The sequence below is a fragment of the Taeniopygia guttata genome, chromosome 20 (genome assembly GCF_048771995.1).
Source record: "Taeniopygia guttata chromosome 20, bTaeGut7.mat, whole genome shotgun sequence".
Classification (NCBI taxonomy): Eukaryota; Metazoa; Chordata; class Aves; order Passeriformes; family Estrildidae; genus Taeniopygia; species Taeniopygia guttata.
This window is the reverse complement of record NC_133045.1, coordinates 14,283,920-14,310,211: the sequence shown is the minus strand read 5'-3', so window position 1 is coordinate 14,310,211 and position 26,292 is coordinate 14,283,920. Positions and strand designations below refer to the sequence as shown.

The window sequence follows — 26,292 nt, the reverse complement described above, 5'->3', positions numbered from 1 at the left end:
ACTATCTCATTACTTGGCATCCATATGAACCTGGTTATGTTCAAGTGAACACAAATTCAACAAATACTTCCAGCTTTACAATAAACCTTCAGAAAGAAACTGTCCATATTTTCCCCAGATGCAGGCACAGCTGTGCAGAGGCACATCTGCTCGGGGAACTAACGTGGACATTTGAATTTATAGTTTTAGATCCTGAAGCTTGATGGCAAATTATGATAAAACAAGCAATACTGGTTCCTGTCTTCAACAGAAAATATAAATGCCTCTTTGATTGATATTGATTGCAGGAAGGAAACAAATTCTATTTCCCCATGTCACAAGAAACTCCTTCATTGCAGTAGGGACCCTGTTGATAGGAATACCTCGGGAGGGTAAGTGATACTGTAGCTGCAAGTAAACCGAGAAAAGAGCAAGTGCTGATTGGTATCATTCCTGCTCCTAGGCAGCTTCAAACACACCACAGGAGGCTACAGCCTTGTCAGACCCAAACCAAAAAGCCTCCATTACTGAGGTAGAAAATGGGACTGCTGTTTATTATTACCCTGCACCCTTTACTCAAATACCCAGGCCATACATGTAAGTCCAGCTCCATCAAAGCAAACAAATTCATTGATTTAACAATTTATGGCTTGATTTTAAAAGGGGGTGAGCCTGCAGGGGAATACTGAACATATGTTTGAAGTTAAGCACAAACCAACCCAGTGAAATTAGTGGTATTGATCACATGCTTGAAATTACACATAAATGTTAATGTTTTCCTGGTTCCTGCAAGCCCTGAGTGTGTCAGGAACATCTGTGGGATGCAGCCAGCTTTGTCTGGTGAAGGCTGCAGCTGTGGCTGCGCAGCTTGCACCCATCACTGCAGCACTCTCCACTGACACAGCACAGCCCCCACCCCAGCCTGGCTTTGGCTTTCCTTCAGGAAACACGGCTGAGAACAGGGGAAGTGAGGGAAATGACTGATGTGCCCCCACTTGGCTACACGGCAGCCACTCAGCCAGTATTTCATAGCACCCTTTGAAAGGTGAAGGAAGGGCTGTTCACACTCCAAACAGAGGAAGGGCTCAGCTCATTCACCTCTCGGGTCAGCAAAGGGACGAATTCATTCTCTCCACCACTGGCAGCTGAATTTTGCTCACTCGTTTCAGCAGTGACTTCCCAGGCACCTTATGACAGCCGTGACAGGGGATCACACGAGGTTTACACAGCCCAGAAGAGGCAGCCAGCACATTGCCCACATTTCTGAGCTTTCCCAAACCAACCCAAACCAACCTTCCCAAAGTGCTGGACTTCACCACAGCTCAGCTCAGTCCCTTCAAGCACATCCAGAAGCTCCTCTGACAGGGACAGCGAGCACCCAGCGAGCATTTCAGAGATGAGCTTGCCCCCGTTTTGCTCCAGGAGGTCCCCTGTGACAGTGAGCTCATGGGCACTCTGTGCCTCTTCCCCAGGACCTGTGACTCTGATCAAGATAACCCTGGACCCTCCTTCCTGCCCCAACGGGGTCGGCAGAGAGACAGGGAAGCCCACCCTGTCCAAAGTCTATATAGACCCCTGAGATTTCCTGTTCGTCCTTGTTACGGTGAGCTCCTGGACACCCTTTTGCCCCCCTTTCCCCGGGCCTCTGTGGCTCTGATCATGATAACCCCCAGACCCTCCTTCCTGCCCCAATGGGGTTGGCGGGGAGCCAGGAGAGCCCACCCTGTCCAAAACCTATATAGACCCCTGAAACTTCCTGCTCTTCCTCTTTTGCCCCGCTCTCCATGGACACCACAGAATAAAGAGAGCTGTTCCAACACCCTGGGGTAAGAGCCTCTTTTGAATACTTTCCCTCTCCTGGTATTTCCTCCCCTCACAGCCCCATATCTCTGAGCTGGTCGGATCCTAGAGGGGGCTGCGTGGAGGGGGGGAAAACTATAGAAATTACACGTCCTCTTTTGCCCCGCTCTCCACATGGACAACACAGAATAAAGAGAGCTGAACCAACATATCTTGGGGTAAGAGCCTCTTTTGGGAATCTTTGCCATCTCCTGATATTCCTCCCCTCACAGGCTCAGATCTCTGGGCTAGCCTGATATTCAGGGGCTGTGTGAGGGGGGAAGGTCAGTCCCCAGGCCTTACCTGGACCACGGGGTGGCCGCCGGTGGGAGCCTTGACGGCGCCGCGGCTGCCCTCGGTCTCGTAGTGCGCGCGGTGGTGGGGCTTGGGCTGCACCTCGATGCGCAGCTCGTAGGAGCCCGACTGGCTGCACAGGGGCCACTCCAGGGGAGGCAGGGACTGCACGGGCAAGCTGGGACACAGAGAGAGACACAGCACCAGGGAGACCCCTGAGAACCTGATTCCCAAAGCCCGAGCCCCCCTTTCCCCAGCGCCCCACTGAACCCCTCGGGTGTCTGCTGTGAGTTCCTGTGAGACTGGGCTGAGCTGCTCATGTCCCACTGCAAGCTCTGCTGAGAAGACAATTTCTGTGGGCCCATCTCCTTGCAGAAGAGAGTAAGATATGGCTGTTCCTTAAACAGAAATATCTTCAGCAGTTACATTTTTCCAAAGATCCCCCTCTTTTACCTAGCATCTGTTTTATTCAAAGATCCCCCTCTTTTACCTAGCTTTTGTTTTATTCAAAGATCCCCCTCTTTTACCTAGCTTCTGTTTTTTCAAAGATCCCCCTCTTTTATTTAGCTTTTGTTTTTCCAAAGATCCCCCTCTTTTATCTACCCGTTCCTGTGTGTCTCCAACTTGGATCACAGAATACGTATTGTGAAATATTAACTCCGTTTGCCATTACCTACCAGTTGTGCAATTTAACAATTGTTATGATTTCCACAAAGATTAAAATGCACATCAATAAAGTGCTAAATACTCTTACCTGGTACTAATTTTGCTGTTATGAAAACACATAAGGGTTTATGACACGAAATGAATGCGCTGCAATGTACAGCTAAAGCCTGCACTGGATTTTAAAGCACTCTGTGAGCCCAGGCTGCTGCCAGGACCGGTCTGACAAGCCAAGGGCACTCACAGCCTGTGCCCTTCCACTCACAGTTTGTGTTTAGCAGGTCAGGAACACCCTGGGACAGCCTCAGTGCCAGCGGGATGGCACTGCCAGCGTGCCAGCAGGGACTGGCAGCACAGTCACCTCGCTGCTGGCATTGCCACAGAGCCAGACAACGGAGGGCTGAGATTTGGGCTAAGGGACAACTGGCAAATTAACAGCCAGCACTCAGTCACTGCAGCTGACCGCATGTTCAATCTGACCTGCAGCTCTGGTTTGAATCAGGATTATTGAAAGCATTTTCATCCTTGATGGAAATTTGTAAGTGACATCACAAAAGCAGCGCCACCATTTTAAGAGCAGCAGGATGGCACCAGAATGTTCAGCCTTTGTCAAAGGCTCTCTGCAATCTGCTATTTACACAAATCATTTGGAAATCTGTAGTGTACTGTGCCATCAATGAACCTCTTTGGTGATGTTTCTTCACAGCCCTGACTTTTTCATCTCAGAATCCGGATGGACCAAGCTCTGATTAACCAGTGCTGTCCCTGAGCACTCAGCTCTGGTCTGCAGCAGCACCTGCCCAAGAAAACCCTCCCTAGGGACCATCAAACCATGAAAAAACATGGAAAACACACCCACAGGAAGCAGTACATACCTGCAGATGGGTATTGCAGGCACCAGCTGCTTTGTCCAGGATGGAGGAACCAGCAGAATGGATTCTGGAGCCGAGTTCCTCCTGTCCTCCTGCTCGCAGGGCCCGTGGAAATCAACAGTCTGAAAGACGTGGCACGGAATGCTGTTTTTGTGGGAAGACATGGAGGAAGGGTCGGGGCTGGTTTTCCAGATTTTCGTGGGGACGCCGCAGGAGGGATCGGTGGGAAGGCTGCTCATAGCATCCATGGAAAGGGGAGCGCTGGCCAGCTGCGTGTAAGTGACTGCAGAGCTGTCCTCTCTCAGGGGGCCGCGAGGAGAGGGCTGAGGAGAGGGGGTCCGTGAGGGCCGGGGAGAGCTGGAGGGCAGCTGGCTGCTGTAGAGCCCGGTGCAAGAGAACCTCCGCTTTGCACCCGGTGACGAGGACCTTGAGTTGGGACAGGGTGATGGTGAGTGGCGTCCCAAGCAGGCTTCCTCCGTGATGCTTGTTCGTGGTGACATTATTGGAGAGGTTCTAGGAGAATAATGAGTATGGATGTTTTGAAACTGTGGACAAAGGTCATCACTAGGCCCATTATTTGGTGAAACACATGGTGAGGTGCAAGGAGATACATTTGTCTCTGAAATGAAACTTGCGGAGGAGCCGCTACTGGCTGGGCTCAGACACAGTGGTTCTCTGTAGCCCTCAAAGCCAGGGACGGGCAGGGTAACCCTCGGGCTAGTGGTGGCTGAGTTTGGCTGATGTTCTGCCAACAGAACATCTGTGTCTCTGCCGCGGAAGGGACCCCCCGAGTGAATCAGTTCGTGATATGGAGTTATTTCAATCCTAGGGCTCGGAGCAGAGGCCCCTGCGGCGCTGGCAGGGTGTGTAGGTGGCAGCCCTATGCTATCTGGCTGTCCGTATCTGCCCATGGGATCTGCAGAAAGGTTAGCAAAAGGCAGGGGGCATGGCTTGAGGCCACAGTCCAGGACATCATGAGCGTATGTAACTCCAGAGGGTGGGCTGTTGGTTTTATGTGGAGTCGGTTCTTCTGGAAAAAGAAGGGTCTCTTTAAGACTGTAAATATTGTTACAGAAGCTGAGCAATCACGGGTTAAAAAAATGCATATTTATAAACTGGCTGTGATCTGATATTCGCTTATTATTTAATTCTTTTTCACTGCAGTTAATGCCTGTGAGAAGTAGTGGATTAAGAGCCAGGGAAGCTCAAGCGCCCAGGGCAGGTGCAGCACGGACTGAAGCACTGCAGACACCTCCAGCCGGGCTCCTGCTGCCTGAGCCTCACCCGAGGGATCCCCTGGGCACGTCAGCAGCACCTCAGCCCCTCTGTCCACAGCAGGGCTGCCCTCCTGCCAGGACAGCCAAGGGACACCTCGCTCCCGTTTTGCCAACATCACAAAATCGCTTCCAACCAGGTCTACAGAAAACCAAATGTTGAGGAGCAGCTTTTGGAGAAGGGAGAAACACCTTCCTTACACAGCCAAACCCAGCCAGGAAAGGCTTTGTGAACCAAAGCTGAGCTCAAACTCTTAAACTGAAAAGTCACTTCTGTGTGATGATTTGTTTGGCTCTGTATCATGACAGCAAGTTTGGTGACAGGCTTCATGTGAGTCAGAAAACACATTCACAAATATTTGTTAGAGAAGAGAGAGAGGGAGAAATAATCCAGCCCTGTGGTTAAGGGCAATCACATTCCAATTTCAGCCCAGGGAACATTTTCAGACAGGGATTATAAAATACACAATAACAAGTAAGTGTTCAGTAGAACCCTCTCTCTGCTGGTACCAAAAATCCTCAGTTTTCAGAGATGCCCATTTTGCAAACTCTGCCCAGGCTGCAGAGTACAGGGATGCTTCCAGGAACACAGAATTCCCTGGAACCTGCCCTGCAGAGCCCAGCTCCAGTCTGGTCCCAGCACCCAAAGGTGTGCAAAGGCAGGGGCATCCCAGAGAGCAGAGCCATGGCAGGTATTCCCATGGACAGCAGCTCCTGGAGCTGCCCCAGCCTGGGAGCCAAAGAACATTTGTTATCACACAAAAACATGCAAAATATTACCAGGATTTGTATGTGTTTTTAAAGATTTTAGTGTATCCAGCAGGAAACACCTGATACAGCTCCACAATTTGGGATTAACTCACCCTATCTGCTCACTTTGGGCACAGATCAGTGCATGTCACAGGCAGAGGGTTTCATTTAAATATTTTAATATTTAAATTACTGTTCCAGCATTTTCTCTTACTACTACATGACCTGAAACAGCAATTCCCATGAGAAAATACCATACAGAAAGCCGGCCAGGAGCTGACTGTGCTTTCTGCAAATGTAGCAGAAGTTCCTGGTGAAGCTTCTACATGCAGAGAGATTTTGACTTCTTTTCAGCAGGCTTCTGTTCATTTTTAGGAACTGCTGAGCCTTCGTGCTCAGCAGGAAACCCCAAGAGCCGAGCAAACAAACCAACACACAGAAGGGCTGGGACAGGAGGGGAGTGCACAGGACACTCCAGCTTGCACATTTCTTCAGGTTCCCTCTGGCTTTTAATCCCAGCACACAGCTGTTTGGGGCTGGGAAAGCAGCAACGAGTCACTGAGCGCTGAGCCAAACGTATTTTTAGCGGTGTTGATCTCAGAGCCTTGGCACCCGGAGCGGTGTGTCATCCCCATCACTCAGGTCTGACACATCGAGCCTCGAGATCGCCGCCGAGATTCCTCTGAGCAGAGCTCGTCAGTCCCCGCAGCGAGCAGAGGAACACGCCTCCCGCCGAACCATGGAGAACCAACCATGGAGAACCGAACCATGGAGAACCGAACCATGGAGAACCGAACCATGGCGAACCGAACCATGGCGAACCGAACCATCCCAAAACCCAACCATGGCGAACCAACCATGGAGAACCAAAACATGGCGAACCGAACCATCCCAAAACCAAACCATGGCGAACCGAACCAATTCCAAACCGAACCATCCCAAAACCGAACCAACCAATCCCAAACCAAACCATCCCAAAACCAAACCATGGCAAACTGAACCATGGCGAACCAACCAATCCCAAACTGAACCATCCCAAAACCAAACCATGGCGAACCAAACCATCCCAAACCACACCATCCCAAACACGAACCATCCCAAACCATCCCAAACCCTAACCATCCCAAACCCAAACCATCGCAAAACCAAACCATGGCGAACCAACCAATCCCAACCCGAACCATCCCAAACCATCTCTTGGGAAGAACACCCCGATCCCAGCTGGTGCCAGGGGGCACAACCAGGCCCGGGCAGAGCCAGGCTGGATGCCAGGCTCCAGGCAGGATTTGTGCAGGGAGCAGCAGGAGCAGAGACCTGAACAGCTTCACCTGAAGGAACAGGTGAGCCTTTCATCTCCTGTGCAGCACAGCATCAGCTACAGCTGCCCCACCACACCCCTCAAAGTGTGCCAGGTACAGACAGCAGGTACAGCCCCAAAACTCAACACACCCAGCAGCAGAGCCGGCAGGGGAGGCTCCTGCTGAGGGGTATGGGACAAGCAAATGTATTGCTATGTGCACGTGTAATTTTAAAAGTCTGCTGAAAAACGAGCACACCCCTCACCCACAGCGACACCCATCAAACCCGGGCTTCGGACAGCCCAGCAAAGGTGTTCTCCAAGGACTGAAGCGACTCGGAGGTACAGCTTTGCTGCCAAGGCTGTGCCACCCTCCAGAGCTCATCCATCCCTGCATCCTGCATCCCAGAACACAGACTGCAATAGTGCAGCAAAGGACTGTCCTCTGCACTGCTGTTCTGCTGGGTATTCCACAGACAGCTCCTCAGCACTCCCCCCCTCCCTGCACTCAAGCATTTCCCAGCCTGAGGTTTCACTGCTGATTCACCCTCTGATTCAGTACCAGAAGATCCTTTTGCTTTGACAGGGGGTTAAAAGAAAGCGAGTTTCACACCCAGGCAGCGCTGGCACTGCCTCATGCCCTCAGCCAGCTTTGCTGCCAGCAAAGAGCCTTCCCTGTGTCGCTCAGCTCCTCCTCCCAGAGCGGTGTGATGCCCAAGCCCTCCGGGATCCCACCCAAACTCCTGCCAGCTCTCACTGCCCCTTTTTTCCACAGCTGTCACCCACATGAGTGCCTCCCTCACCACAGCAGGGAGTGAGGCAGGGGTCTGGATGCTCCTGTAGTGCAAATAACCACCAAGCCAGCCCCAGGAAGGGCACGGGCAGCTTCCAGGGGGAGACCCTCAAGCGTGCCCCTCAGAACCCAGGGAGAGCTGAATCACAGGTGAGACAGATCAAGGGATTTCAGTTGCAAAGGCCTTGACACCCTTGATGTACCAAACTCCTTTTCACACCTCTCTGGACAGCAGAAAGGAAGAGGAAAAGGCTGCCGAGGTTCCCCAAGGCCAGGGCAGGCAGTGTGAGCACACATGGCCTGGGGAGAGCCACCCTGCGCTGCTTTCCAACAAGGCAGCGCCTTCAAAGCCAGCCACTCAGCCAGATGTGACCATCAGCATGAAATTAGGGAACAGAGGCCCACCAGCAGCTGCATTCCATGCTGGGTTTATCCAAAGCATCCTCAGGGAAAGCTAAAGATAGCCCTGCGCAGGCCAGGGGCACGAGTTGGGTTTTGACCTCACATCCGCTGGCTGCAGCTCCCGAGATTGAACTGGAGTCCCTTATTTGCATAAATAAAAGAGTCTCTTTTCTTTCTTTAATTAACTTGCTTATTGTCATTTGACGGGGCCAGTCCAGAGCTACTTTGCATTTTTCAAAAGCCGAGTTCTCTGCTATTTACACTAACTCTTGGAAGCTCCAAGTGAGAGCTGGTTTCCTGAGTGAAATCTGGAATTCTCTGGTAGATATGTATATTTGTTTCTTTATGGCAGGGCTGAACACTGCCTCCTGTGTTCCTGAGCCAGCCCCAGGACCCAACTGCATGCACTTTCAGTTTTTTTCCTTTTAATAGCTTTGCATCTGGGAGAAGAAAAAAAAGGAACGAGGCAAATTATTCAGGGCTTGACACCTACAAGACGTGGCAGTGTCCCTGGGAGCCTGTCTGCACACAAACAAGCATTTGGAGGAATATTAATATTTATGGATGCTCCCTGCTTCCCCTCTCTACACCACACACACACAGACCTTGTAGATTCAGATCACCAGATGCAGTCTCAGAGTCAAATGAGCTACAGCAAGGGCTGAGCCTCGAGAAAATACTGCAAACCAATCTGCATTCTTACCTGTTGTCTCAGGGCAGGGTTTCATCTGGAATCTTATTTAAACACAGCTTTTGGTTGGGTTTGCAGAACACTCCTCAGAGCATCAGCTCCCAGAAGGGTCGAGCTCAAACACTAAAAGTGATGTGGCAGCTTCACCTCTCAGCAGATCAGCACACAGAGAGCCCAGCAAACCTGAAGGGAGCTGCTGGGACAGAGAACTGTCCCAGTTCAGCGTTTTGTCTCTCACAGCAGCCAACAGCAGGTGTTAGGGAAGAGCACACAGAGCAGTTATCAGAACTTTCTCCTCTGGGAGCTTGTGGGAGCTCATTTGGAAATGCTCATTAACTCACCTGGCATGTTGGAAACTAGCTAAAATTTGGGCTATCACTGATACCACTACCAACACCTGCACAGGAACTCTGCAGGGAATGCAGCTAACGCTTTTTAGCTTAAAGGACACAGAAAACACCTTCAATGGCCAAATGAAACCACAAATCACAGCTTCTGCCTGACAGCAGCGAATGCCTTGCCCACATTCCCCACCCAAGCCTGTTCACCTGGGCAGGCCCCTGAGTTCAGCAGATGTTTCTTGTTGGCAAACCCTGAGAAGATTGCTAATTAAAGTCTGCAAGTAAAGGTAGAAAGCACTCCCTACAGCACTGCTGCTTTTGGAAATGGCTGGCTTCGAGAGGAACATCTAATATTAATAATATTGATTGCAGGATTTCTGTTGGCCCTTCCTTTCCCTGTTGGTTTTGTAGCAGCCTCTGCTCCTGTTGGCCCAGGCAAACACAAGCACCACTGAAAGCCAGACACCTTCAGGAAGGATATTTCTGCCATCCCCATGACAACAAGTTGTGATACAGGTCCTGCTTTCCAAACACAACTTTGGGATGGATACTGCCAAATTCCAACCTTTTAAAAAATTGTTTATCAGGAATAAACATCCACCCCAATCCATTCCTAGAGCCCAAAATTGACGTTTTTCCTGTATTTTTTTTAATTTAAAAAATCCCTTTGAACATGCTTACAGATTTGTTCTTTTAGGATTTGTCATGAGCAGTGGGAGGAGCAGACCAGGCTGGGAGGACTCCAAATGCAGGAACCAGACTGAAGTGCTGGGACCCACTCCTTTGGTTTCGGTTCCACTTTGAATCCTCCTCTGCACAGGACTTGTGTGCCCAAGTGCAGTTCAGATGAGGCCAGGACTGCACATGAACAATGAGCTCCAGTTACCACCAGCATGTGGACAAAGCCCTTGCTCACAATTTGACCATTTTCTGCTCTCATGTAAACACTCTTTCATCTTTTGTACATTAGAGTTTGTGGATGTATCCTGGATTGCTTACAGACTGGAGCTGCTGCCTTTTCAAAGCCAGGGAGAATGTTCTCCAGATTACAATGCTCATATATATGGTTGGGATCTCTCTCTCTCTGTTTTTTTTTTTGTTTTTAATGCTAATGATTTCCATCTTTGGAACAAAATTACTACTAATTATGGTTTCAAGCCATTCAAAAGTGCAGAAAGCAGGCTCAAGAAGGAAGTTACTTCTACAACAAGCACATACTGCTCTGCATTTATGTGGTTTGAAGATTAAACTTTCTGCCCCCCACCTATGTGTGATTATATTCTGCAGAACTTCCCACTTAAGGCTTCACAGCAGCACTGTCTACTGTAAAGATGTGAACACACCAGCATCGGAAGCTTTCACTGAAATTCAGTGTATTTTCATTAAAACCATTAACGAACCCCTCCTAATCGTGGGTTTATTGTAGCTTATTTTGATCTACATGAAGCCTTGAAAGAAAATTCAGCTTTGTCCATCTGATGGCATGAACCATCCCCAGTCAGCTTCGATGCTGGTGTACACCTGTACACTTGAACAAGGGCAGAGAGAATAAAACTCAGCGACAGCTCTCCATTTCACTGATGACACCACGCTTCAGGCCTCAAAGGTCTCCTCCTTCAGAGGAGCACAACATCTCTGAGATGCCCCAGGGAAACACCAGCTCTGCACTGTGCAGAATCCAAACCAATGTATCTTAGAAACAAATCATTCCTCTGGGTCCTCTCTTTCAGCTTTGTCTGGTTTACACAAATCTACATTTTATGGGAAGTATCCCTGCCCAGTACCATCAACAGACAGAATTACCATTCAGAAAGTAAGGCAACACTTGTCACTGCACTTTTAAGTACCACAGCATAAGCTCAGAAAAGCAGAACAGTCTACAGACCTCTCTTTTTTCCTCAATTTTAAGTTAATCTGGTGGTGTCTGTCCCCAAGCTGGAGCCCGCTGTGCCCAGCCCGCTGCCAGGGCTGCGGGAGGGTCAGGCTCAGGGCGGGCATCCGAGGGCTGCACGCCCCAGTGCTCCAGCTCAGGGAGCTCCTGGGGCAGCTGTGCCCAGTGCTGGGGCAGAAAGATCTGCCAGGGAGCTCCTGGGGCACGCTGGGCACGGTGCTGGGGCAGGAAGAGCTGGCAGGGAGCTCCCGGGGCAGCTGTGCCCAGTGCTGGGGCAGAAAGAGCCTGGCCGGGCTGTGCCGGGTGCCTCCGCTGCCCCTGCAGTGCTCACTGCCGGCTGCACAGCTCCGGGGTCGCAGCGATGTCCTGCAGCTGATCTGACACTGCATCCTGGCACAGACACTGCATACCGGTCACTGCATCCCGGTATGGACACTGCATCCCAGGCACTGCATCCTGGCACAGACACTGTATCCTGGTATGGACACTGCATTCTGGCAGGAACACTGCATCCCGGCCAGACACTGCATCCCAGCATGGAAACTGCATCCCGGGCACTGCATCCCGGCCCTGACACTGCATCCCGGGCACTGCATCCCGGGCACTGCATCCCAGCCTGACACTGCATCCCGGGCACTGCATCCCGGCCTGCCGCCATCCCGGCCGGACCCCGAGCCGTGGCTGCAGCGGCCCGGGGCTCGCACCTTTCGGCCCCGCGGCCCCGGACGCCGGCGGGCCGGGCCCGGGCGGTGCCGCCGTGCCCCGAGGAGCTGCCGGGGGCTCCGCCGCGCCCGGGCGGCCCCTCACCAACCTTCGATCGGCTTCAGGTAGTCGTAGTCGAAGAGGATGGAGAAGTCGAACTCCTCCTGCGGGCTGTCGGGCCGGGCCGGGCCGGGCCCGGGGTGCCCGTGCTGCGGGCCGGGCTCGGGGCCGGGCCCGGGGCCCGCGGCGCTCATGGCGGCCCGGGAGCGGCGCTGCCCCGACAGCCGCGACCCGGCCGAGCCTCCGGCGGCGGGAGCCGGGCGGGAAACGGAGGCGACACCGCGAGAGAGCACCGAGAAATGCCCCGGCTGGGGAGGCTGCGGAGCCTGCGGCGGGCGCGGTGCCCCGACGGCGGCTGCGGGCGGCGAGCCCCGGGCGGCACGGCTCGGAGCGGCTCGGCACGGCTCGGCACGGCTCGGCACGGCTCGGAGCGGCTCAGCACGGCTCGGAACGGCTCAGCACGACTCGGAACGCGAGGCCAGGCGGCAGCGGGGCAGCTTCCTGCTCCTCACAGCCACCTGCGCCGGGGCCGCCCCCGGGGAGGAGCCGGCACCGGCCCGGCAGCACCGCACCGGGCTGGCGGCGCGGGGAGAACGGGCCTGCCCCGGCACCGGGGGCTCCAGAAGTGATGTCCTCTAGCCCGGCATCTCCCCCTGGTGCCCCACGTTCGGCGTGCCCCGCTGTCTGTCCCGCGGCCCCTCTCCGCGGAGATTGGCAGGGTCCCGCCCTGCCCCTGCCCTGCTTCGCGCATCCCGCGCCATGTGCTCCGCTCCCGCAGCTGCGGGTGCCCGTGGGCACAGCACAGCCTCTGCTCGCCGGGGCACCCTCCGGGGCAGCGGGGCCATCGGGCACAAGGCCGCTGTTCTCCTCACAAACAGCATCTCGGAGGATGGGCGCTCGCCGCGTTCCCTGCTGCCACCCCACCGCATTGATTCCATTCACCCCAACTCCCCCGGCTGTGCACAGGGCGCTGCTCAGTGCCCCCGCAGCCTCCTGCCCCCGGGCTGGCTGCTGTGACCAGCAGTGATGCACTCGGGGGGCACTGGGCACCCCGGCTTGGTGTGCCCGCAGCAGGGCTGCTCCCTCGCTTACCTGTCTGTGTGGTGCCCTTTCTGTCATCATGTCTGTGAGCTCTACAGAGCTCCTAGTCTGTAGACAGGGCAGGGAGGCAGAGGCAGAGGGACCAAGATCATTAAAAAAGCATTTTGGTGTTTACTTCAGCCTGTTTTTATTTGCTAAGCCTGTCAGCACGATGGCTTTAACTGCAAGACAAATCTTTAAGTTACGTTACTTGTCTAAGGTCACAGAAAGTCTGTTTTAAAGCACACATGAACCAGAATCTCTGCAGTTGGGCTTATAACCTACTGCCTTTCCCATTAATGTGTCCAGCCAAGTAATGACAAATTGCCTTCTCATCACACCCTTTGCTCATCCATGGGATAAGAGCTCAGACTTGCCCTACAGTTTGCAGTCAGGTTCTTCACTGGGTTTCTGGGGAAGCCCAGGACTGGCTGGTCCCCTGCAGCTCCTGGGTGGCAGCGGGGGCACCTCTGGGTGAGCAGAACCACCAAGGGAGGGGCTGAAACCCATCCCACAGAACCCACAGGGCTGGGGCTGAAAGGGCCCTCAGGGAGCAGCCAGAGCTGCTGGGAGGCTGCATCAGGCCAGCTGGGCAGCAGTCACACTGGAATCAGCCTTGTGGAATGAATTTCGTACTGGGAGGTGCCAGGGGATAGGGAAAAGTGCCTGTGCAAAGGGGCAGGTGAGCCTGCAGACAGAATGTTCACTGAGGTGTTCACAGACACTGCCAGTCCCTGCGGAACCTGTGCTGCTCTCTCTGAGAGCCTGATTTGTTCTGAATTGTTTAAACATCTGTTAAATGGGATTGTTTGTGTCTGTTGTCCAGTGATCCTTACCGTTTGCTGAGCACTGGCCTTTTATCATTGGCTCTGCTATTTAAAATTCATTAGAAAAACAAAATATACTTGCTGATCTTGGCTTAGCACTAAAGAGAGCTGTCATCCTCAGAGCTGACACCACACAGAGGGAACTGGAGAGCATCGATTGTATTCGCCTCAGGAAGAAAGGACACAAAAACACTGGGCTTTTTGAGTGAGATACAGGTGATTGGCAGGAGGGCATGGGGAGATGACCCTGACTTCTGCTAAAGCTCTGTCCCATCCTTTACTTCCCACTAGGCTTGTGAAGCCTGAAACTTATCCTCAGCTGCTCCTAGGGTTAGTAATACTCCACAACTGGAAAAGGCACCTTTTGCTTTCCAAGAGGAGCGTGTCACCCGAAAGCGCCTCGCTGCTGCCACACGTAATCTTCAATTCTGACTCTGCCCAGGAACCAGGGTGACAAGACAGCAGTGAGAAAAGTGCTAGAGAAACGCAGGCATTAGCTCAGCCTGCAGGATTGGAGGATTTTTGCCCAGCAGACAACTTGACAAATGTCAGGGAGCAGGAGGCTTTAAGGGAGTGTGTCCCTGCAGCTCTCAGGGCACACGAGGACACACTCCTGTGTGAGCACTGCCCAGAACCCGCAGGAACAGAGTTCCCACACCTCTGAGAGCACAGAGATGTGAGCTGCAACACTCTGGGGGCTGGGTTTGGACCTACCTGTGTGTTATTTCCAGCAGAAATGTTACAAATGCACAAAATACAGATCTGGCCTAAATATTAGAGGGGCATGAAGCCATTGGTAGTTGCAGGCAGCTGTAGAATCCAGCTCAACTGACAGCTGAAGTTTTTGGAGCCTTCCAAAGGCCAAGTGGAGTTTGGTTTAGACCCAAAACGGGCTCTTGAGCCCACAATGAAAATAAAACATTATAAATTAAGTTTTAGCTGTTAATAACTACATAACTGACAAATAGTGCCCACAGTCTGTCATTAACAATTAGTGGTGAAGGAAAGGCAGGAAAGATCCTAGGCTTAAATGGACTGTGGGCTCTTCAGCCCAGCATATACACTCAGAAACATCAAAGAAAAAACCCAAACAATGTGACAAACGCTTCCCAAAGCTTGATTTCCTTAAGGCTGGGGTGAAAGGCTGGAGTACAGGGTCCAAGGACCAGAAACACTGCTTGGTTTTCCTAAAGGTCCATCTTTTTCACATCAGAGCCTTCCTTTCTCCAAGGGTCCTCCATGCATTTCTCCTGTGCCCGGGGTCATCAGGCTGGTGCCAGCTCTGGCCGGGCCCTCAGCACCCACCCTGAGATGCAGGAGGCAGCATTAGCTCTGGGGTTTTTTATGAAGCTGTTTTCAGGAGCCAAAAAGGTGTTTGAAGGACTGAAGCAAAGGCTGTCCTTGGCAGCATGACCAAAACTTGCAGCCACGTATGCTTGCAGCAGGCTGCACACAGCGCAGGGCTGGAGCTGCTCCGTGCTGCCATTTCAGGGAACTGCAGGGTGGAAGCAGTCCTCTTCACATTCTTGGATCCGTGCTGGCCTTTGGCAGGGCTGCGCTTCAATAAAACTTTAGAGGAATGTGAATACTGGACTACCTAGGTACTGGGGGACGGGGAATCCAAAAACAGAGCTAAAAAGAGCATTTCTAGTGTAATACAAACTGGGAGTTAGGGAGTACTTAACGTATTTCTCAGTGTTTAAATGCACTCCCAAAGTAACTTCTCATTTACTGCTTTCAGTTTCTACTTGCACTGCCCCACTGTACTCCCTGCACCAATAACATCTCCAATGCAAGGGAGCAGAGGATGCTCTGAGATGAAGACATTTTATTTTATCTCAGAAATGTCTGTGCTAATTATTATTTGTCCCCCACAAAATTTACTCTGGATCTCTAATACTGCAATACTTTTACGTTAATTTTTTAAAAGGAAAAAGAGGTAGAAAAAAGCAGATTAAGAAAGCTGCATGTCTATTTAGCTGCTAAAACCCAAAGAAAATATGAGTCAATGCTGTCTTAAAAATCTAAGTGTTCTAATGGTGTATGTGGCAGGCATTAGAAATTTAACAGGCAACTAAAACTTGCACATGGACTTAATCCAAGCTCTTTAAAATGAGCTCAGACTGTGAGTGACTGGTTGCTTGGTCTGGAGAGTGGGGAGTGTTATTAGAGAAAAAAAAGGAGGCAGGGAGAAGGGAGAAGTATCTGGTAGTTCCTTTGAGAGTCACAGGCACACACACTACTTTTCAATTTTGGGGTCAGGTTGAGTCAGAGATATTACCCCCCAATTTCAAGCTTAAAGTGGTTTGGCAAGAAAGGACAATGGAAAAATTGCTCATATCTCCACGTTCCCAGTAAGTTCTGAAGTCTGCTGGGCAAACCAAAGGAATGCACATATCATAGTTTTTCTTAAAAAATAGATTAGACCAGTAGTGGAAAAGAAGTTCTAGGATATTATTATCCTTGGCTATTTTTTAAAAAATGAGTGATGAAATTTCACTTAGAACATCTATTGGAATATTATAAAAGAGTGCTCCAGTTCTGTCAGGGTCCCATCTGGGAATGTGATTCCTGCCCTGCACAAAGGACTTTGCAATCATCTGGTGGCTGTAGCTGGGGTCCCACGGGCCAGGCTGGCAGGGAGAAAGGTGGAGTGACAGGGAATTCCCAGCTGTGGGACCCCAGGATGACACAGGGACCCTCGGGCACCTGGGGGAGTCTCTGCCTGGCTGAAGCCCAGCTCGGGGAGCAAAGGCACCACAGCAGCTTTTTGCTGGCAGGGTGTTTGTGTGGAGCCTTCATTCCTCATCCTGAGCCTGCTCCAATCATACCAGGGGATAAGGGCTTAAAATTATTAACACATCATCATTTACACACCCTGCATTAGTAAGACTCTAACACTTTGTTGTGGGTGCAGGATCCTCCCAGAGGCAGAGACCGAGCCCAAAAGTGCCATGCATTTTTAACCCCTTGCAGTTTCCTGCTGCTTTTTCCTTGTGGAAGTGTTGGGAGCAGCCTTGTGACACAAAGGAGAGACTGCTCCAATCACTCCTGCACCCCTGACAGGAGCAAGCATTGGCATAAGGCAAAAACCCATTCTGGGGCCCAGGAGCACGTTCCTTCTGGAGCATCTCAAGGCTCCGTCGTGCAGCTGATTGTGCTGCTCCACTGACTACTGTGCTCTCAACTATTCGACCTGGAAATAAAGAATCCATTAGTGCTGTCCATTCTGTGGCTGCAGGGAAAGCAGAGCTGCCCAGCACTGCCAGGGCTGTGCTGCTGCAACGGGGCTGCCCTGGGCTTTGGTGCTGCTGTCCTGCAGCAGGTGAAGTCCCTGACAGGAGCACGAAGTCTCCTGTGCAGCAAAATAACTTCCAGGGGCTGTTGTGAGAGTGACTAAGAGCAGCTGGAGCGCTCAGGAGAGAGGGAGTTTTGTCTGGAGAAAGCCGAGGAGACACGAGGCAGGGCAATGGCCTGATCCTAAGGCGGTATAAAGCCACTCAAGAGTCTTTCCATTGGCTTGTCCGAGAATCGGAGCTCTCGGATGATCCCCTTTGGGTGTAGGTGTTAACGAGTGTGTTTTGGCAGGTGCCCGGGGAGCTCGCTGCGGCAGGAGAAAACAAACAGCGGCTCCCAAGGGCCCCTCAAAGGCAGCGGAGCGCGCTCAGCCCCCGCGGCCGCGGCTCTGACTCAGCGGCCGGGCGGGGGATGGAGCATCGAGGATGGAGCCCCGATGGAGGAACCCTTCCCTTCCGCACCTCCTGCCCCTCCTGCCCCTTCTCCCCGCACAGCCGAGCCCGGCGGCCGCAGCGCTCCGAGCGCCCGGGGCCGCGGCCGGGCTCGCCGCTGCTCGGCTGCCCCGCAGGAGGAGCGGGGCTGCGGGCGGAGAGGGCTCCCCGAGCATCCTCCGCCCGCACACGGAGCCCGCAGAGCTGCCCCGCGGCCCGCTCCGTGCGAGCCGAGCCCCTCCGCCTCCGCGCCCGGCGGGGCAGGACAGGGGATGGCCGCGGGAACCGCAGCATCCCCGGGCGGCAGCGGGACGGAGGGTACCCGGGAGAACCGCAGCATCCCCGGGCGGCAGCGGGACGGAGGGTACCCGGGAGAACCGCAGCATCCCCGGGCGGCGGGGCAGGACGGAGGATGCCCGCGGGAGCCGCACGCAGCATCCCCGGGCGGCAGCGGGACGGAGGGCACCCGGGAGAACCGCAGCATCCCCGGGCGGCGGGACAGGACGGGGGATGCCCGGGGGAGCCGCAGCATCCCCGGGCGGCAGCGGCCGCCGGCCCGGCCCGGGGCAGACTCGCACGGGGCTGGCGGCGGGGCAGGCTCCTCCTCTGGCCGCCTTTAACTCTTGCCTCCTCCCGCGGCCCCGCACGCCGCCCCCGGCCCCGACCCCGCCGCCGCACGGCCCGGCCGAGCCTCTCCCCGCGGCACCGGCCCCGACGGGACCCCCGGGGCACCTCCGGGGCCGCAGCCGCCCGGTGCCGGCCCGGCCGCGCTGCCGGGGGCTCCGCCGGGCCCGAGCGGCGCCCCGAGCCCCCGAGCCGGGCAGGCGGCGCAAGGGTTAAGCGGCCGCGTTAGTCAGCGAGGCTCTGGGTGATGGCTTGGGAGAGGAGAGTCCCTCTGGCTGGAGTTTAAAGAGGCTGCCCCAGACACATTCGTATCCCTCAAACCGAACCGAGCCTAAAGGCAGCGCAGCCCCTTCCTTCCCCGAGGCCCTTCTCGCCGGGACCCCTCCTGCCCACCCGCCGGTACCGGGCCGGAGCCGCGGGCCCACCGAGCCCCGCCACGGCAGCGACACTCACACCGCACCCCGACACGCAGCACTCACACCCTACCTTGATCCATAGACCTCATGATGTGGTGGTAGTGTACCAGCCTGCAGGCAGTTTCTCGCTGCATCAGGAATTAAAAAAAAAGAAAAAAATCTATAGCTGAACAAAAAATTTAAAAAAAAAAAAAAAAAAAAGGAAAAAAAATCTCCTTTAAACCATCTTCAAGCAGTGCCGCCCGGACAGAGGGAACCCCTCTTGCTCGCCTCCTCAGTAAGTGTTTGGAGGTGCAAAGAGGGATCCGAACTGGGCTGAGCGTGTTCCTGAAGTGAAGTCAGTTCTCTGCTCTGAGATGAGGGTTACTAGAGAGGGAAAGGCCACTTCCTTCCCTGCTCCGAGTGTTTATAGTCTTTGAATGCTGTAAAATAACGGGATTCCCTCACTGTTTCCTCCTGTTTATCCCAGTGCCATGGAAACCCCTGGATCGGCTCCATCTCCCAAACTGAGGGCTTTCCTGCAACTTCACACTCAGGAATCCATGACGTCTCCCAGCTCCGGGCCAAGGCAGCTCTGCGGCTTTCTCAGTCTGCAGCACAAGCACTTAATTGTTGAGCAGAAAGTTAGAGAGCGACTAAGAAAGAAATATGGATGATGTTAAAAATCCCAGTGTGTGCTTTTCAAACAAAACTTGCAGGAACTGCAAAGCCTTTCAAAGCAACGGGGCTTCTGTGCAGAAGTTTTCCTTCTTCCCAGCAGAGACAAGCTCAGGCTGCTGCTGCTTTTACCTTTGAATAAATCATTCAGAAAAGCGAAGCCCCCAGCTTATATTTATGTCTTTTAAACTCAGCAGCACTCTATTAATACCCATCTTGTTACTGGCACGGGTTTTGGCTTCTAATTACCATTGGCTCAATTCTTCTTACAAAGACGAAAAGAAAAATTAAGAATCGGTGAATTTGTTAGTGGCGTTGCACAGACCTCTCTCTGTTCCTATTTTTAGATCCATTTAGGAGAGGAGCAACCCCACGGATTTCCACTGATACACGTGGAGCTAAGCAAGAATGAAATAGCCAAGGAAGCCTCCGAAACCAAGACAACCCGCGCGTGTTTACATGTCCTATGTATAAACAGGAAAATAAAGCAAAAGAAAACAGGAAAATCAAGCCGGGGATGCCGTGAACCGCGGCGGTCCCACAATGTATGGATTTCACTGCCGGCTGAGGAGCATCTGCCGGCTCTGGGCTCGGCATCTCCGTGCGGGGCACAGGCGCTGCACTTGCAGAGCGCATCGCGGCGGGGATGCAGAGGTCACAGTCCCATTCTCCGGGGACGGTGGCAGCTGTGCCGCCCCTCGGGGACAGCCCCGGGGTCAGCCCGAGCCCGGCTGAGTCACGGACTTGGCGGCCGAGCGCGGAGGGCTGCCTGGCACCCGCCCCGCATTTCCATTTTTCACTCCCTCGCTCCCCAAATCGACTCGAAGGAGGTATCGCAATCAAACTTTCTGCTGCTCGCGTTTGTTGTCCTGCAGGCTAGCAACTGCAGGCGGCCCAGGGAAACTCAGCGCACCTCACTTTCCTATCCTCTGTCATCTTTGGACGCGTCGGGGCGGAAATACCTTCCCCAGCCCCGTTATGCAACGGGCTTCCCCCGGGGACCCCGCTGGCCGCAGCCCCCCCGAGCCCCGCTGGGGACCCCAGGGACCCCTCGGCTCTGGGGGAGCCCTCTCCTCCCGGCCCGCGGGGCTGAGCCGCTCTCCCGGAGGATGCTCCTGCCCGAGGGCCGCAGAGCTGCTCCGGACCCTCCGGCTCCCACCTGGAGCTTTTCCCGTGCCCAGCCCGCTCCACGAGCGGCTTTGATCCACGGGCGAGGGCCCGCAACGCCCCGGCGCTGCTCGGCAGGCGGAGCCCGCACCCCCGGGCACGGGTGGCACACCTGAGCTCCCCACATCCCCGGAAAAGGGGGCACACCTGAGCTCCCCGCACCCCCTGAGCTCCCCGCACCCCCGGAAAAGGTGGCACACCTGAGCTCCTCACATCCCCGGAAAAGGGGGGACACCTGAGTTCCCCACATCCCCCTGGCACGGGTGGCAAACCTGAGCTCCCCACAGCCCCGGAAAAGGGGGCACACCTGAGCTCCCCGCACCCCCTGAGCTCCCCACATCCCTGGCACGGGTGGCACACCTGAGCTCCCCGCAGCCCCGGGCACGGGTGGCACACTGAGCTCCCCGCACCCCCGGAAAAGGTGGCACACCTGAGCTCCCCACATCCCTGGCACGGGTGGCACACCCGAGCTCCCCGCACCCCCTGAGCTCCCCGCACCCCCGGAAAAGGGGGCACACCTGAGTTTCCCACATCCCTGGCACGGGTGGCACACCTGAGCTCCCCACAGCCCCGGAAAAGGGGGCACACCTGAGCTCCCCACATCCCTGGCACGAGTGGCACACCTGAGCTCCCCACACCCCCTGGCACGGGTGGCACACCTGAGCTCCCCACAGCCCCGGAAAAGGGGGCACACCCGAGCTCCCCGCCTGGCACAGCCGAGCTCCCCGCCGGCTCTGAGCGCACCCACCACCAGCCCAGTCGCAATCTCCGGATTCCTGTTTGGGCACAGTTACGGACAAACGAGGTTTCCCAAAGCTGCTGCTTTGCGTGGAGAGCAAAACGAATTTAATTAATCACTAGCCGGGAGAAACACGTAATTAGCCGAGCCTGCACCGCCGCCGCCCCAGCTCCTCGCTGCGGCTGTGCCCAGTGCCCCCAGTGCCCCCAGTGCCCCCAGTGCCCCCAGTGCCCCCAGTGCCCCCAGTGCCCCCAGTGCCAGAGGGCAGCGCGGACGGGGCTCGGGGCGATGGGGGCGGTGAAGCAGAGCCGGGAAGGGGCAAACGGGGGGCACAGGCAGAGGGCACCGGCCAAGGGGATCCCGGAGCGAGCGGAGAATGGGCCACCCCGGCGGAATGCCCCACCCGGGCCGCGGCTCCGGGCACGCAGGTTGGCTGCCCTGGGCTGCAGCGTTTAAAAATACAATTACTTTCTTTTAATAGCTCGGTTTGATCGGCTCCCGCTAGTTCACATGACAGCCTTTGCCGAAAATATCTTCTTCCACTAAGTTTTTTCCAGCTTAAAACTGCTGAATCCTGCTACCCAAATTAAACTCAGTGCAACGCGAAAAAAAAAAGAAATAAATAAATAAAGAAGTGAAAGAGGGCTGGCGGCTGCCTCCGGACTAGCATTCCCCAAACCAGCATATGACACAACTGTAAGATTTCCAAGGCTTTTGGAGAGTTCAGCGAGAGAATCGTGTCCTCCACTGGCTGCAGCTTCCCCGCTGAGTTAAACTTTCCTGACGGAACCTTTCTCCATCTGGCCGCGGCTCCAGCGCGTTGTGAGCGGCCGCGGAGGAGAGGGGGATGTAGTTCAAGTCTTATATAACTGTGCAGGCTGGATGCGGGGGCAGAGACTTTCCCTAGAAACGAGAGATTTTTATATATATATAGTTATTTTTAGCCTCCTTTTTCAAAGGAAGGCCAAATACCTCCGACTTTCCTTTGCTTTCTTATTTTGGTATCACTAAGGGATTTTATTTTTGGAGGTAGGGAGCTATTAATAGCTAATATTTTTAGCTATTTATTCCCTCTTTAGGAGAATACTTCCTCTTCCTTTTAGGGGCACATTCTGAACTGCATCCCTACCCCCCAAAACCCGACCCAGCTGCCCCCCATGCCCACGGCACCCTCTGGGATGTGCCCGGCGGGTGTCTGGCATCGGGCACAGCGAGAGATGCATCTGCTGGCCCCGACCCCGAGCAGCTCCTGGCTGGAGAGGAGAGCTGCAGGCGGCCCGGGGGCTCGGGGGAGCCGCGGTCCCGGGGGTCCCGGGGGTCCCGGGGGTCCCAGGGGGGTCCCTGATTTCCCCTGGCAGCTGCCCACAGCATTGCCCTGCCGGAGGATGAGCCTCCCTGCCCGGCTCCACGCAGGCATTTGGCAATAAAACCCATTATTTTTTTTTAATTATTATTATTTCTCATGCTCTTTAGGAGATAAGGCATCAAGGCTTCCTGAGGATGTGCTCTCAGGCCATGGGGCAGCTGCCTGGATTTTATCATCAGAGACTTCGTGGAGACATCTCCGTTTTCCACTTGCAAAAGGTACTTCAGTCTCACGGCAACAATAAGTATTTTTGACAAAAGCTGCTGGCCCTTCCAAAGTAAATACTGCTCTGCCCGCGGGTGCTCCCGAGGCTCCGGGGCTGAGCAGGGTCCCCACCCGCTGTGTCCCCCCTGCCCCGCAGCCTCCCCAGAGGCTCCAAACCCTTCCCGAGCGCCTGGAGCATCCCCACAGCCCGGGAGGTGCCAACAGCCTGGTCCCTGCTTTGGCTGAGTTACAGAGTGTCTGACCTTGCCCTGGGCTGGAAGCAGAACTGCCCGAATTCCCTCCAAAGGAGAACTTGCTTTTCACCCACCATTGGAAATTCTGCTTTGGGAAGAGGTCTCCAACCACAGCCACACATGAGAGGTGCCAGCTCTGCTTCGCCCTGGGTTTGCAGGCCTGGGAAATTCCCACTGTTGGTTCTGTGGGGATTAGAACTGGTTTGTGAGGCTCCTTCCCTTCGGCTGTGCAGGAGGGAAAGGGAGAGGGAGAAACAACAAGGCCGAGCAGGCCCAGAGGTGCTGCTGGAGCCACCCCTGGAGCTGCACCCGGATTTCTGCCCCGCTTGCTGGACACCTCCAAGATCTGTCCCAAAATTGAAATGTCACTGCACACAACAGCACAAGACAGATCTGTTCCCTTTGGTACCTTGCTCCCAGCTCAGGGAAGGGTTTATGGAATGAGAACAGCATCATTAATTAATGGATTTTTTTTCACACAAATTCCAAGGGAATTGTAGTTTAGAGTGATATTCTTCAATCTAAAGACAGCCAACCACCCACTATCAGGGCACTGGCAAAAAATCTGTATAAAAATTGATAGTGTTAATTTCAGTTACATTGAGAAATAAGTTGGTTTAATAATAAACCCACAAATTAATGAAGTTAAACACCTGTGCATTAGGTTCAGGATGGAAACACTGATGCAGTCATTCATTATATCGTATGATGGCTAAACTAAATAAAGATAATAAAGAAAGGTTATGACTGTTTTGAAAAGGTGGCTTTAGTCCTTTCATATCAGCACCAGGGCAAGGGAATCTGATATTATATCCTGAACAGAATTTACAGTTCATTACTGGGGCTCTGGCCACACCCGGCAGCTAATCTAGAATTTCACACATTTAATGAACTTCATACTTGAAATATGTGGTCTGTAAAATCTGATTTACACTGTTGTTAAAATAGCTGGCGTTTGAAAGAGAATATATTTCAAACTATGTATTTGTGCACAAAGTTTGTCATGTTTTTTTTTTTTTCTTTCCAAAAACCCCAAACCCATTCATTAATTCACCCCAACACATATAAAACCTTCCCCACAGTGTAGTTTCTGCTGCAGTATTTCTTTCAGCACCTCAGATTTACTCCCCACCTTTCTTTAGGAGCCAACTGCACTCAGTTATGAGAGGGGCAGGGAGCCCCCGGTGTGACCATAGGCACTTCAGCCCCTGAGTGAAGCTGACAAGGCAGCCCTGATGGAGTGCAGGGTCTGTAATTACTGTAATTAGTCCTAAAGCTCTGTTAGGCCAGGCCTGCCTGGGCTGGGCTCAGCCAGGCCTGGCAGCTTTTCCTGGGTGTCACAGCGGGGCTGGCACTCACCTCTGAAACACAGCAGGTTCCTTTCCTTGAAGGCAATTTCTGGAGAACTCCTGAGAATTGGCTCCACGCTTCAGTAACGAGCCAGAATTCAGCTGGACTTTACCAAAACCCGAGGATGGTGTGAGGGGGGGTGAGTGTGACCTGCTCCTTTCCATCAGCCCCTCCAGCAGGACACCAACACCGTGCTCACGTTCCACCTGCTTTGGGAAGCTCCTCTCCTCAGGGGTCAGTGCTGCAAACAGATTTCACTCAGAATTTGTCCTCTGCAGCGTCTCTAGGAAAAATCAGCTATTAAAATCTGACAGAGGGAATGCCGATCCTTATAAATGTAATAAATAATGTATATTATCCTTATAAATGTAATAAATAAATGCGTTTTTATTCCAAACCCTAACCTCAGAATACAAAGGTGCAGAGGAGTTCTGCCTCCCTTGTTTTTCCCAAAGCTTTTTTGAGTGCAGCTTCTCCCCATGGCAGTGACACCGCTGCTGCTGGAGCAGGGAAACACTTCAGTGACACCATTTCAGGAAATTTGATTTGTTCTTATTTTTAATAAGAGTCCTGGTCAACAGCAATTTGCATCACTTTTTGTCACAGGTTGGTGTCGGAATCTGAGGTATTGATGATCCCGAGATTGTAGAAAGTCTCTGTCTGTCAGCCCCACTGCCAAAGCAGAAGCCATAATTGGTCTGTGCTGGTTTCAAGGTTGTTTATTCTGTTTATCTCTAACATGTTCTGCTGCCCTGCCGCAGCTCTGTCCTGCAGGGCAGCGTGTGGGGCTCTGCCCTCAGTGGGATGGTACAAACATTAAATACCACAAACTACCTGTGCTGGATTTACAATAACGTGCCAATATCTGTCACCTACGTTGGACAGTGTGTCCCCAGCCTAAACCAACAGAAAAATGCCAACACCACAGTGAAACATGGAGGGCATGAAGAAGGAGAAAAAGGACAAGGCACACCCAATTTCCTCCATCTTGTCCCCTTTGAACCCCTAATCTAGAATCCTAAAATTTTACTTTTGCACCTGTGCCACACTTAATTATTACTTATATCAAACACTCAGAGCTGGTAATTCATCCTGTAAGATTGAAAACTCTTTTCCATGGACAGAGATCACAGCCAGTGTCTCTGGGGGCTCTGTCCAGGGGGGTTCCTGACCCCTGCCAGGGTCCCAGGGCAGCCAGAGGGAAGCCCTGGGTTCCCACAGGTTGGTGGCCTCTGCACAGAAGGAATCCGAGGTGAGGTTCTAAAGGCAGCAGAGGCAGCACAGGGCAGGCACAGCAGTGCCACACACCCCTGCAGCACAGCTCTCAGCAGCAGCTGTGCAGCACAGGAGTCAATCTGCTGCCTGCCACCACCCCTGTGTCCCAGTGCCACCAAGGCGTGCTCTGAGCTCAGCACCACCACTCAGTGCAGCCCGCTCACCTCCAGCGTGCTCAGCTCACCCTGTGGGTAACTCTGCTTTCACCCTGGTAAACAACTCTCTGGATATGGTTAAGCTGCTCAGAGTGTACATTTAAAATAAAATCTGTTTCACATAAAAGGACAAATGAGAATGACTATTACCCCCATCTTTACTGCGTTAAATTCTTTTGCACAGCTTGTTCTTGTTACTCCTCCTTTCTGAGAGAATCTGAGGAGCAGACAATATTCTGCCTTACGTGGACAATTCCAGCAAGCCAAGAGAGGGAGATGTTAAAGTGGCAGGGATTTTAAAGACCTTTTTGTAGCCCACTCAGGTCTTGGACCACGAAGGGAGGAAGAGCAGCAGAGGGAAGGACATTCTTCTCACAGCCAGATCCTGCAGGAGCCCATCATCTCGAACTTTAATTACAGCAGCAAGATTTCGGAGATGCACCACGTCACCCAGAGAGCCCCACTGCACCCAGAGAGTTTTAAAGCCATCAAATGCTTATGGCCTAAGGAAGCCTTGCAAGTGCCCCTAAACAGGGTCTGCAGCAGCAGAGCAGGGTCTGAATGGGGTCTGCAGCAGCAGAACAGGGTCTGAACGGGGTCTG

General features: G+C 53.5%; 1 protein-coding gene across 5 annotated transcripts in view; it reads right to left on the bottom strand.

Annotated features, from left to right (window-relative positions):
• The window catches only part of NFATC2 (nuclear factor of activated T cells 2), an 82,107-nt gene extending 62,695 nt beyond the window's left edge, over positions 1-19,412 (bottom strand). For 2 of the 5 annotated variants that reach the window (XM_072917014.1, XM_030288680.4), the window contains exons 1-3: positions 11,898-12,965; positions 3,651-4,677; positions 2,122-2,290 (exon numbers count right to left, since the gene is read on the bottom strand). In XM_072917014.1, coding sequence (XP_072773115.1) covers positions 2,122-2,290; positions 3,651-4,677; positions 11,898-12,042 — 1,341 coding nt within the window. In that variant the 5' untranslated portion in view covers positions 12,043-12,965. Of the gene's footprint in view, positions 1-2,121; positions 2,291-3,650; positions 4,678-11,897; positions 12,967-18,593 lie in introns of those variants that run through there. The other 3 variants (XM_072917013.1, XM_072917015.1, XM_072917012.1) reach the window with 3 other exon arrangements.
• Between the last annotated feature and the right edge of the window lie 6,880 nt (positions 19,413-26,292).